The sequence below is a fragment of the Lagopus muta genome, chromosome 8 (assembly GCF_023343835.1).
Source record: "Lagopus muta isolate bLagMut1 chromosome 8, bLagMut1 primary, whole genome shotgun sequence".
In the NCBI taxonomy this organism is placed as follows: domain Eukaryota; kingdom Metazoa; phylum Chordata; class Aves; order Galliformes; family Phasianidae; genus Lagopus; species Lagopus muta.
This window is the reverse complement of record NC_064440.1, coordinates 33245252-33258720: the sequence shown is the minus strand read 5'-3', so window position 1 is coordinate 33258720 and position 13469 is coordinate 33245252. Positions and strand designations below refer to the sequence as shown.

At 40.0% G+C, this 13469-nt stretch overlaps 1 protein-coding gene across 2 annotated transcripts in view; it reads right to left on the bottom strand.

Moving 5' to 3' along the window:
• The window catches only part of SPAG16 (sperm associated antigen 16), a 355941-nt gene that overhangs the window by 159054 nt on the left and 183418 nt on the right, over positions 1 to 13469 (bottom strand). For both annotated transcript variants that reach the window (XM_048953048.1, XM_048953049.1), the window contains exon 11: positions 13118 to 13261. In XM_048953048.1, the coding sequence (XP_048809005.1) occupies positions 13118 to 13261 (144 nt within the window). The remainder of the gene's footprint in view (positions 1 to 13117; positions 13262 to 13469) is intronic.

The window sequence follows — 13469 nt, the reverse complement described above, 5'->3', positions numbered from 1 at the left end:
AATCCATTAGCTTGCTAAGATTAGCTTGGTCCCACTGCAGAAACACGGAGTGCATTACCATTCACTGCAGGCAAGTCTTTTTAAAGTATAAAAAATGAGCTAGCTGTCTTTCAACGTCACGTAATTAAGAACAGTTAAATGAGATTTTAAAATAATTTAGGCACCTGGTAGAAGGCAGTTTTAGTCCACACAAAATTGCCTTTTAGGAGGGTCTGGAAGCGTGCCAGGTAAGAAATAAAAGCAAAAAAGATAAAACTGGCTACAATACTTGGAAATTAGAGGGAGTGAAATGCACAGACAGCAGGCACTGGACAACACGGGGCCCTGTGCAAGACTAGGAGCCCAGTGAATAATTACCTTTATAATGGTTAAAATTGTCATGAATAAAGTTCTCACAGCTGGTATTCCATACCACAATTTCACAACCTACCTGCTGTGATATAAGAGAACTTCACCATCCTATTGGAAGTGGAGGAACTCATACTAGCTTGGCCAATGAGACCAAAATTGCAAATGCTGCATACAATGAAGGTAGATTCAGATTCTGGCCATACAGCTGTGCCATCTTGCTTTAGGATACTGCAAAAAACCAACATGCTTTCCCATAACTGTTATCTGTTCTGTGCCAATGTTCTCCCTCATCAGCATCAGTGTCAGTTGAAAGATTCCTATACAGTATTTATGTTTTAAAAATAAATTAGTGTATTTAAACCACATAAAAACATGCACAGTGCCAATCAGTGGCCATAAAATACATTAAACAGCATGTTAATAGCGTGCAATGCTTAATATCAACACCCACCTCATTCAGCATGTCTTTTTTCATCTGTTGGAAAGACTCCAAGACCTCAAATTCTAATGAAGGCCTGTTGATGTAGGCAAAAGTGTGGCTTGGAAGGAGTTCAGATGCATGAATCCCACATACAGAGCAGATTTATGACCCACATTAACAACGATAAACTTGTGCCACAGTTCCTCTGTAAGGCAAAGTCGTGGATCAGCCATTTCCAATTCATTATCAGTCCCAAATGGGTGTCCAGTCACGCCTAATTCCAATCAATGAGCCGTAATGAACCACAGTCATCAATCTCATTTGCACGTTTCTACAAAGCATCATTTTTAAGCTGCATATTTATGTGCATAGAGAGTTCGGAGAGTGCATAAAGATTTCCTTAGTCTGTGAGAAGTTCTGCACTGACATGTGAACATTTCCCAGGGACCTGGAAGACCAACTCATGCTGTGCAATGAACTCTTGATCGCAAAACCTTGAGGAAGAGCACACAACTGCACTGGCGCTTATACTGTGGGCAGTATCAGATCTCAGAGCCATGCCCTGCTGACAGGAATATACCCAAAGGCAGGGGATTAGCTAGTGGAGGCATGACCAATAGCAAATTAAACAGTGAGGATGAAGGAGGGGCTGAAATGCTGAATATTGACACAATGCTGCATGTAAGAAAAAGCAGCATACCAAATTCCATCCTTTACAACATTGGTTTTATATGAGGTCATGCAGTCCAGTATCTGAACAATCAAGGGGGAGAAACAAAAAAGAAAACCAACAACCCAACACCAGAACTCCAAACCAGCTCCTTTTAAAGCTGATGGCAGACACAGACACACTGTGGCCCTTTTCTTTTCTGCTCCCCAATCATTTTACATACTCACTACCCAAAAAACAAAGAATACAATTACAAGCTGAGAACAGGCTTCCACATCCACTTCTTTCAGTGGTCAAGGAAATCCTGGTTCTTACTTCACAGATGGTCAACACTGCATGCTACTCCTGCCACTGCAACTGCTTTGTAACTGAAATTACCTAAAGCACTGAAATGAAAAAGGCTGAGAGAAAAAACATACACAATAAATGACAGCCACACAACTCCTATCTGGTCTTTGCCTAAGACGAATTTTCCTCATTTCAAACATCCCATCTTATTGTGTACTTAAGACCATTTTGAATTCATTCCCAACTGGAAGCAATAATGTAAAGTTCCAAGCCTGGAAACAAGATTCATGGCAAGAAATCCAAAATATCCACAGGCTAATTTCAAAACACACTGTCCAAAGGTTGGGAAATAAATTATATATGCTTTACTAAGAAAACATATTAAATACTAAAGGAAAACACTTGGAACTTTCGCCACTATGCAGTGGAAGGAAACAATATCAACAACTAAGAAAGCGTAATGAAATCCACGCAAGGGTTAATTTTCCAGATATGAACTAAAATATCAAATTTTAATTTTCTGGCCAGAAGATTAATGAAACAACTCTACCATACTATTAAAAACAAAATAAAGCAAGCAAGCAAAAGGAAACAAAAACACCAGAAACCTTCAACTCCAAATGAAAATTATCATAGAATCACCAAGGTTGGAAAAGACCTAAAAGCTCCTCCAGTCCAACCGTTCACCTATTCCCAATAGCTCCCACTAAACCATGTCCCTCAACACAACATCCAGCCTCTCCTTGAACACCCCCAGGCTCGGTGACTCCACCACCTCCCTGGGCATCCATTGCAGTGCCTGACCACCCTTTCTGAAAAGTAATACTTCCTAATGTCCAGCCTGAATCTCCCCTGCCGTAGCTTGAAGCCATTCCCTCTGGTCCTATCACTAATGACACGAGAGAAGAGGCCGACCCCCAGCTCACTACAACCTCCCTTCAGGAAGTTATAGAGAGCAATAAGGTCTCCCCTGAGCCTCCTCTTCTCCAGGCTGAACATTCCCAGCTCCTTCAGCCTCTCCTCATCAGCCCTGTGTTCCAGACCCCTCACCAGCTTTGTTGCCCTCCTCTGAGCACGCTCCAGGGCCTCAATATCTTTCTTTAAAATCAGTGTGAATACTTACATGAAACCTAAGCCTCCTATCTTGAAAGGGATGCTTCCATATGATTCAATTAAAAAAAAAAAAGCATTCAAATATTTTGGGTTTACTTTCAACTGAAATATCTTCCACGCTGCCTCACAATCAAATTGCCTTTCTCCAGTCAACTCTAGCACTAATGTTTCTTATTTTAACTGCTACACATTAGGAAAATGCACATTTTAACATAAACATAGACGTCTCCTTACCTATTCCACTAGAAACCCTTGCAGCAGACTTTAGGGACAAAACAATTGCCTTTATTGCACAGAAGAAAACAATAATGAAACAGGAATGTTAAAGACATCGAGATTATAATTGCAAACAATGAAACATAACACAGAAAATTCTATTATAAGAGATGTTTTGATGTGTATAACAACCCTGGAAAGAGCTGGAGTAAGACATTTAGCAGAACCACAGGATTAGATTGACAGCACTGCAACCAACCCAAGCGAGGAATCAGTAAGCTTTCTGTATTTTAACTCCAAACTCTCAAGCACCAGCAAAGCTAGAAGAAAACCTGAACTACCCAAGGCCCAGAGCCTTCTGAGTGAACAAAAGTATCTTTTTCTCCAAACCAAAGCAAATGACTTGAATATCTGCAAAACAGCATTACCCCTGGTGACTCATGGGCAGCAGCTGTACTAGCAACAGCTGAAACTAAAAGCCAGGGTGAAGTGTACAAGGAGTGCACAAATGGCATGAAGAGCCATCAAATTTCAACTGGATGTTCATAGAGCGTATTCATGGCTCCACTGAAGCTGAACTAATACATTTAGAAATACATCACTTTATTAGTGCTCTATAAGAGATTTCAATTGCATTTTCCTCTTTTTCCTTTCTAACCGAGAATTCATCATACAAAGAGAACTTTCTCAAATAAGTTCTATTCCATTTCCACACCAGATCTGACTATCCATATAGCTGAGAAAAGTTCTCTTATTTTCTAAGCACCTAAGCATTTAAGCCAAAATATTAGAGATTGACTACTAAAGCTTTCCTTGTAAAGAGATCTACCTTGATATCTGTTTTGGGAGCTGAAGAAGAGCATCACAGTGCCTTTTTGACCAATACATTGAGATTGGCTTGATGATCCCAATGGCTCCTACAGCTGTTTGCAGGTCTAAAATTCACACAATCAAAGAATGTAACATGCAAAAAAGTCATTTAAAAGTAAGACCATTTCTACGTAGGCAAAGCATTCAGTACATTTGAAAATTATTTACCTTATAGACAAGCTTGGAATTTAAGTGACATTATAAAGGTAAGGTAAAAAAATGCTATATAAAGACCAGCTATCTTTTTTTGTAGCAGTAGGAGTTTTAACACATATAAGGTCACATGTTACAGGTATCAATACTTAGGTCCTTAAAAAGGAGACTTTAAGGAGATGCTTTGCTTTTGTGATGGAGGGGCAACGAACTCACGAGTAACAAATGCATTATATTCTCTGAGAGAAAAAAAAAGAAAGATGCAAACACAGTGGAAAGAGATTAGAGAAAATAAGCCCAATAATAAAAAGAAAAGTAAAATAAAAATAAAAATAAATAAATAAATGAAATCCCAAAGAATTCCTGAGTTTGAATTGAACTGTTTGATCTGACCAAATTCAAATCCACTACTGCCATCAATAACATTATTTCCAAGACAAAACCAAAGTGACAACATCAATCCTTTGGAGTCCTATCTCACTTTGTCATGGAAAAATGTTTGAAAAATACAGCCAAGGATTGATTTATTATTCAAGAGAACTCATGCATGTAAGACTGACCAGACACCAAAGAAAAAACAATGGTAGTTAAATATTTACTACTCAGAAAAGTAGAGAAATATCATCCAATAAAATATATATAATTAAATATCCCTTGCCTTTACTCATTATTTACTTCGTGAGGGAGATGTAATCCTTCCTCAAAACCCCTAGGTGCACAAAAAAACCCAAACCGTTTGAGCAGAAAGCTCCAAAAATGAAAGCTTAATGTTATCCTAGCATTCATTTTCCAAGCTGTTGGCACTTGTGGCTGTGACCCTGCACCCAGCCCCTGGTTGGAGAGATGGGCTTTTGTGGCATGGCTTTGGCCTGAAGGCTCCTTGGGCGCTGAGCCGCTTGGGGGCTGACATCGGGATGCTGCTCTGAACCATTCCCAACACGTTCTGTAAGTCTTTATGATAAGGTTTTGAAGCAAGATAGCCTCCAACTTTTTTTGTCAGCATCTTACAGACACGTTAGCTGTCTGTTCTTGCTTAGCCGCTCTCTTTCGCTGTCAGCAAACTGCCATTAGGACAGCACTAGCTCTGGGGAACAAGGGACAAACCTAAGTTGGTAGCTTGCTTGGAGGCTCACATAAAAATCCTGTGAAAGGGAATTTACGTTTCAGAAGCCACATTCCTTTCTCCTTCCCACAAGAAACAGGAGGAAAAAGTTAATGCCCCTCTATATGCACATAAAAAATGTAAGGAACATGTAGGAGACAAAACATACAAGCAAATGAAGAAACCAGCTACGCTTTGCACAACATTTACCCCTACAATTCCTTTACAATACACAAGAGACATAGAGACATAAAAGAGACATAAAGCAATTGGCATCGGCATCATAAGTTTCTAAAATGCAGAAGAACCTGACTTCACTTCAGATGCAAAAAGCCCACTGCAAACCACACACACAACAACCAGACTGCGGGCATTGGAAACAGCACCCGTTGTACCACAGCTTTTACAAGTCTGAGCCATACCTGCAAATCGGCGGAAATATCTAAAGACACTCAACCAAATGCTACTGATATGAAATTACTGCTCTTAGGAACAGGATGGCAGTTTACCTTAAGCCTTCTATTCATTAGCTCTACACAAAGATTTCCAGATGTTTCCAGTGACTGACTCTTAAATTTTCACAAGTCTGTAAAACCACCTGTGAAGGTAACCACAGAGTGGCTCCATCAAATGGCAGCATTTTATTATGATGCGTTTTCCTCCTGTAATTGTTTGAAATATACATTTGGATTGCTCAGTAGGAGGACTGCTCCTTCTGTCAGCTAGCTTCCTCCCTTGGCCTGTCATCAGCATCTCTCTCTCCTGCTGCTTGCTGAATTACTGGAATGGAGATATTATTAGCGAATCACTACCTTGGAGTGGTCAATATTTCCACCAACCAAGAAGAGAAGCAAAGATGGTTTCCCAATAAAGCACGGTCGTTCCGGGTGAAAAATGAAGCCTATTCAGTAACTGCACTGTGGCAGTGCAGATCGTTTGCTTTTTAAAGAAATCAATGTAATGACGGACTTTTAAGGTTCCTGATATAAAAGAAACATGTTGCATTTTGTATTTTGTCGTGCAAAGTATTTCTAGCTTCGAACAGCTTCTAAAGGACAATTCCAGTAAGTGAAGAAATTACTTAGAAAGAGAAAAGTAGCGCACACTCCCAACAAATCTCCACAACTGAAGCAGCTGAGCCTCAAAATTCAAAATTTACACAATAGCACCTTGCTTTTTTCTTCCTATTGAAATGGGAAACTGTACTTCTTTATAAGTAGACGCAACAATCCCTGCAGAATGCTACCAAGCCTGATTCCAAATGACTCTCAAGTCAAATGATACAGATGGCCCACAGTCTGCTGGTACAACCATCACAAAGACAGAAGTTCAGGTGAATAAGGATGACTTGACAACAACAAAAACATCTAGAGGTGTGGACGTCTGCTTGATATCTGGGTCACATAAGAAAATGCTCCTCAGCATGGCAGGAGCAGCAGAAAAAAAAGCCAATTCTGCACAACAAAACAGCATCTAAACGTGTAGCAAAGCCACAATTATTACCACCCCATATTTTCCAAAGGCACATTGCAGAATTGATCTCTAAAGGAAAATAAAACAAGATACATGTATCGCTTTTTCTTAAAGCTCATACTCACCAATAGTTAACACGTCACTCTGAAATGATATAAAGCTTATTATAGATACACATCCCAGAAAGCCACAGAGAATAACCAGCAGTTGCACGTGCCAGAACAGATTAGTATGGGTAGAAACATTTGGCTTGTGAGAGTGGGTAGAAGGGGAAAAATTTTAATCAAATCCATTACCTGGTTATCGATTTCTTTTTGCCAGACTGATCCTGTAGAATACTTATAAAGACTCTGACATTGAGATGTTTGGCCAAAGATATTGGATTAGTCTAAGCAGAAGCTGGGCTTCTCATGTAATCTCTCATATTTCATTTATATGTGATTTATTCCTTTGTCCAGCAGAGGCTTTTTATTGATAAAAAATAATGAGATTGAGAATCCCAAAGGAAATGTAATGCCCACCCACTCAAGCATGCTTGTGAAGTAAAAATAGTAGGCTTTGTTGGCTTGAGAGAGAATGACGTTATACAAAGACTGTTTCCTTGTATAAGAAGCTTGAAGCTTACCAAAGACTTCTGAAATAGCCCAAACTATTTTTGAAATTAAAATGTTATCATACTTCTATGAAAACATCAAATCCACATTAACACTGTAGGCTGGGGAACTGACTAGAGGATTTCTGAAATAGTCTTTTTCTTGCAGAATAAATGAATGGAGTTTCCTGTATGAGTTCAGTTTGAGGAGACATTGCACCAGATGTGCAGTCTGCTAAAAGCGATGCGTTACAGCCTGCCAGGCGACTGAAAATTAATCACACCTCTCAGAAGAACTTTCTAAGCATTGTCAAATTGAATACATAACCCGGTAACTGAAGACTTCGTTCAACTACAGGAGAATCAGAGGTTCTCTAAGAAATTAAATCATTATGCCTTTATGACAGAAATACTGCTCGAAAGTCCTAAGGAAAATGTGCAGGTCTATCTCGCATTTCCTTAATAGCTATTAACAGTAATAAAAGGATAAATAAAAAACATCTGTTTCTGTAGGAAACCTTGAATAGGGCTTTAAAGCATCTATGTCATGGCACAAATCAGAAAATTTCTATTTCACTGATAGCCAATGGAGACTTTTGTGATTAACATGAGTCTTACAGCTCTTTCTTATGTTAATTCTCAGACAGATTCAGCAGCTTTTAAGTCTCAGCCCGGTTCTCTGCAAAGTGTGGTACTCAATGTTAATGACTGAAAAACTAGCAGAAGAAATCTTCTAAAGATCATCATTCATGGACCACTTATTCTCAGCCACCTCTGAGCTCCTGTCACCAAGAGGACCTTACTGAGAGGCTCTGAGGTATAACAGCAGCTTTCCTGACCAGTCTTAGTTTCTGAATACAGAGCTCTTATGAATGACCTCTCTCAAACCATCTCAGTTGTTTTAACATGACTAAAGAACCTAGCTAGGCTCAATGCATCAAATCCCTCCATTTGCTGAGGTTTCTGGGTCACATATAGCATTATTTAAAAAAATATATTAGTTGCAATACATTACCAAACAGAAGCCAGCCATTTGTTTTAGTGTCAGGTCATCTGTCTCACTCTCTTCAAACCCTGAAGCTGTTTCTTCACCGAGCACTGATATATGAGAGCATTATTATTGTCAGGAAGGCTGGCATGGATCAAACGCATCAGTATCTACCAGTAATAGAGCCCTCCTCACCAGTTTGGTCTGTAGGGAGTCAGGAGCTGCAGAGGTAAGGGATGAAGAAAGAGGAACGCTCCCCATTTGCAATTCACCTTGATAATCAAAGCACTCCACCTCTCAAGCTACACAAGCGTGTCTTCTGTGAGATGCTGAAATTGTACATATACCTGCCAAGCTGTCGAGTCTCATTTTTGCTCCTCAGCATCTCCCCCCTTCTCCAAGCACAAGCCTTCTGGGACTCGGCCGAGCAGAGGGCAGTGTCAGATTCTGCCTGTTACTGCTGAGCAACACATCACAGCTGTCTCCAAATCCTGCTCACTCCTCCTTCCCATGAACGCCTCCCCTGCTCAACCCAGCCTTACTCCCCCACAGCTCCATCACAGGGTTCTCCCTGCCCTCCCTCATTCCTCGATTACTGCATGGCTTTACGGTCAGTGCTTTCTTTTCACATTACAGTTCAGCTCTGGATAGGGTTGTTGTTTTGTTTTGTTTTTTTTTAAACAAGCCCAACTGATGGAACAATGAAAAATTTAAATTACGTTAAAATAAAACCGAGGACTTAACTGAATAATAATTCATTTCAGTTTCTCAGTTTATTCTGACTTCTCAATTCTGCTTAGGGCTTTTTTGTCTATTTTTTACCCTTAAAAGTTTCTGTGCAACAAGGAAATCGGTTCCACTCTAGCAGTCTACTTCCAGAGTTGCACATTTATCATCCATTGCTCTTCAGAACTGAGAATATACCATCTTTTTCACGCTCAGGATCTCCAGTAACATTTTGGACTTGGGAAGCCACCATCAGGTACTCAGGTACTCATAGCACCACACATTTCAGGGTGGAAAAAAAACTATTCCAAGCATCCAACTGTATTTTCCATATTATATCCTACGCCTTAAAGTTCCCCTGGAGCCACAGAAAAGCTAAAGCAAGCAGCTTTTGGCTGCTTCTACACTGGCCAACGTAAGGTTGGTAGCAACTTTGTGCTGCTTAGCTTTACACAGTTGGAAGAGACCTTGGTTTTATAGGCCAGCACTTCTGCAGACCAAATAGTAATAGACATTTCATTGCTGATCATCACTAACCTCTCAATCACTTCAGGAACACCAAAATCTCTGGTGTCAATAGCCTCCTCTGATGTTCTGCAGAACCCCCTAAATCTTCTGGAGAATTCCAGCCCAGCTGCAAATATTAATTCCTCCCTCCCCTTTATTCAAGGCCTCACATCCACCTTCTTGAGATATTTTGCTAATTCTTCCCACATCCTGTCTTTGCATGGCACTTATCCATGCACAGATTTTTGTTGATGTAATATCATCTTTAGCTTTGACAGACATAATCTAAAGCTGCTTCTGTTCTAGAAGAACATGGATTGTTCTTTTGGCTCAGCATCTCACCTTCCTCTTGATCAAGCCTCATCATCTCCTTTTTCTGCAGTATTGATCACAACCACCTTTATTTGTAAGATGCTTGATGCACTTACTCCATCTTTTTTCTCTCCCCTAATTACCGAGGAGACAATTCCCACCTGCAGTTTTCCAGCAGCAACAAAACTCACAGAAAATCCATGCAGCTCAAGATAACTCTTGTGGCATCTTTTTGTTATAATAAACAAACCAACAACAGTTTTGATTTCTTTGCTCAGCAACTCTTGGAGTTCAAATAGCAACTGAAAAGATACAGGCAATTTGGCCTCTGTCTCAGGTGAACAGGAGGCTACGAGGAGCTGACAATTTGACAATTTTCAGTGCAAGTTTTAAATAGCTTTCAGAACCTACAGTTGGTGCTTTTTTTTTTCCTTTTCCTCCAATTCAAAGGTTTGTAAATAGAAATTCACTGTGTTCCACAGAGGTGAATGCCTGCATGAAAAGGGCTACAAACATTTCACAAGAGCTGACCTGTTGAATATTTATAAATACATTAAGGGTACTATGCATTAATACAGGCAGACATATGTGCTTAGCACAAATATGGTGTTTTACAGTTCACCAGAACTTTCTAGGACATTAACACACCTCTGCTACGTCACAAAGCTTAATCTTTCAGCCATTCAGGAGTGGTAGCGATGAAGATAAATCCAGCACATGCCCTGAAATATCTTAGAGCAGTCAGACTCAAGTTCTTGAAGGTATATTCAAAAACATCCTCAACCTATTTGTTGGAAACTCGCAGGAGATGCAGCTTTTACCTACTACTCCAAACAACTCAGTCCAGCTGGTGTCTACAGGCAGGCTGCACAGCTCTTCACCTAACAAGTTCACATAGATGGCTGTGGCAACTCTGAAGCCTCTTTCCTTCACAAACATAAAAAGCAAGCTGAGAAATATTCCTGTAACAACAATGTAATTCCTGTGATAGTTTACAACAGTGACAGGCACTTGCAACAGCTAATTCAGAGTACCATTCAGGCAGACTGGAATCGAAAGCGTGTTTGTTTCTGAACTATGACCAGTTGCCATCTGACCTTCAAAGAGGAAGCACTGTTCTCCTCCATCCATCCAGCTGCTGTACTCTGCTGATAACAGCACCTGTTTGGAGTTTTATTTTAAAAGCTCAAGGCAAAATTCTGCACTCAAATCTGCAGAGAGCATCACAACTGATGTCCTGCTGTCTTTGCGCACACGGAGCTGCTCTGCTCCTGTTCCAGTGCCCTGGGAGCCACCACTGTGCAGTGAGAGCCTACAGATGGAAGAGCATGAGGCACAGTGTAACCATGCACCGGATAGACAGGAGGTTCAGCACATCACATGCTCTCATCTACCCACTGCACACAGATCACCTTTCAGACTAGAGGCAGAGATTGATCTAAACCTGATTTTATAGGTACAGAAGATAAAAATTAGAGGACAACAAAGAAAATGTAGAAATGAAGGAATTTAACCCGTATTTCCATAACACAATTAAACAGCCCAGACAAAAATATTTTTCTTTTCAACTTCTGCATGAACATCCTACTGAATATTTAAAACAGAAACAAAACTAGGCTATCTATATTTGATTCCAGAAAACTTTTCTGAAAACTTCCCATTTCTACTTCATTATTTTCATTTCTGGAATACCTGATATACAGGAGAGAAAAAAAAAAACTATGATTAAATGCCTTCTGTCACATTATATATTTTCTCCGGTAACATAAGACAATATTGCAGAAGCACTGCTTTTGAATCACTCCAGAGCATTCAGCAGGAGTCAATTTATACTGCAAGTGAATAATGATGTACCTCAACTCATTTTAATTTCAATAATTGAATGAGAAATAGGAAAGTCTATTGAAAGGACTGTATTCTGGTCAAAGACTAATGAGAAAACAGTTTTGAGTCTTTGAGTCAGCGGGTGTCATGGTAACAATGCATTATCGAAATCTGATTAGCATGCCCAGCAGCTTTATAAATGATAACATGCTCTTCTAATTGTATTTCCCTTTCTTTCCCTACGATGAGTTTTATATTCATAACTGGTAGGAAGCAAGGCAGCGTTCTGTTCAGCTGGAAGTTAGGCTTAGGATGTCCAGCATGCTCACAAACTTGGTGCAACTTGTCACCCAGTAATGGAAAATTTTTCCTACAATCTTAACGTTAGAAGCTGAGACTGTCTCTCCTCTTCCCATCTCAACTATATGGGATTTTGAAGTCTCATATCACTCCTTCCTTTCAAATCTATGAAACTGTTTCTAAGGATATACACACGAAATAGAATATCGTGAAGCATGAGCGTGGACTATGTTTTACAAGAGGAAAGAAAGGGTGCAGAAGTAAAGCAGAAGGGCTTAAAATCTGCCACAGGAAACATTACTCCAGCTGCCCGAGGTTTTGAAAAGTGCAATTTTAGAGTGCTTGGAGGACTGCACACACATTTAACTCACAACCATATCAAAAACTGGGAGGAATTATGAAGTTCAATAGGATCCTTTTCCTTCTCATGAGGGAAAGAACCGATACAGAGTAATAAATACAAGGAAAATAAGAGGTTAGAAGCTTAGTAATGCTCCTTTTATAAGCAAACCAGAGGTGAGTACCCTAACTGACCTTTACTAACAGTAACAGGCTCTATCACAATTGCAGCCTCAAAAATGTGAAGCAAAATCATTTCAGTATACAGACTCAGCCTTAAAAAACAAACAAACAAACAACCCATTTTCTTACAGTATAAAAGCACTATTTTCACCAGAACAATCAAGAAATCTACTGAACTTCTGACTCATTTCTGGAACCACTGTACCCTAAGTATTTGTTTCTCATTTCCCACATTTGCGTTTGTCTACTAATTCAGCTTGAAATCTGCATAAAGAAAAAGGAGAAAAGCTCATGCTCTTATTCTCCAGGTAAGCTACAACTCATTTAGTCACGTGACAAATAATACAAGAAAACAAATTTTCTGTATTTTTAATAGTGGAACCATGTTTGTTACAGTGCATGAGCACAAAGAATAAGCGGTCAACTCGATCTGAAAGCTTCTTACTCCTTGTTACGTGCACTGGCACGTGGACTGAGCTTAAGACGTACAAAATACTAAAAGCAATCAATGTTAAGTCAACACAGCAAAAGCCAGAGGAACACTTATCTACATGTTTGGAAATTCAGCAGAGAGCGCAGGGTTACGCTGAGAATAGAAAGTCATCAAAGCAGGCCAGCGAGCAAAGAAAGAGCAAACAAGCACTCCCCAGAAGAGATTAGTACCTGTTCAGGGGACTGTTTGCACTAACCTTGGATGGAAGCAGCAGCCTGAAACCCAATCAGTGTGACCTTCACCCACCATGATGATGTTCCCATCAGGAAAAGCCCACATTTTCCAGAGGCGGTCATCACTGCCAGTGACTACTGCGTCTTTCAGGGGATGCGAGGCCAAGCTGCAAAACCAAGGAGAGGCAGGTCATGTTCTGTACCAGTATCATTTCAGCAACATCTAAACATGACTGTTTCTGGATGGACTAAATAAGCAGTGCGACGTGCTCTATCACAAACAGAATTTAAAATACTTGCTATGCAGATGAGTTTCTGCTTCTACTGACGGAAAGAGCAGAACATGACTGACATCTGTGAAACCAGACTTGTTCC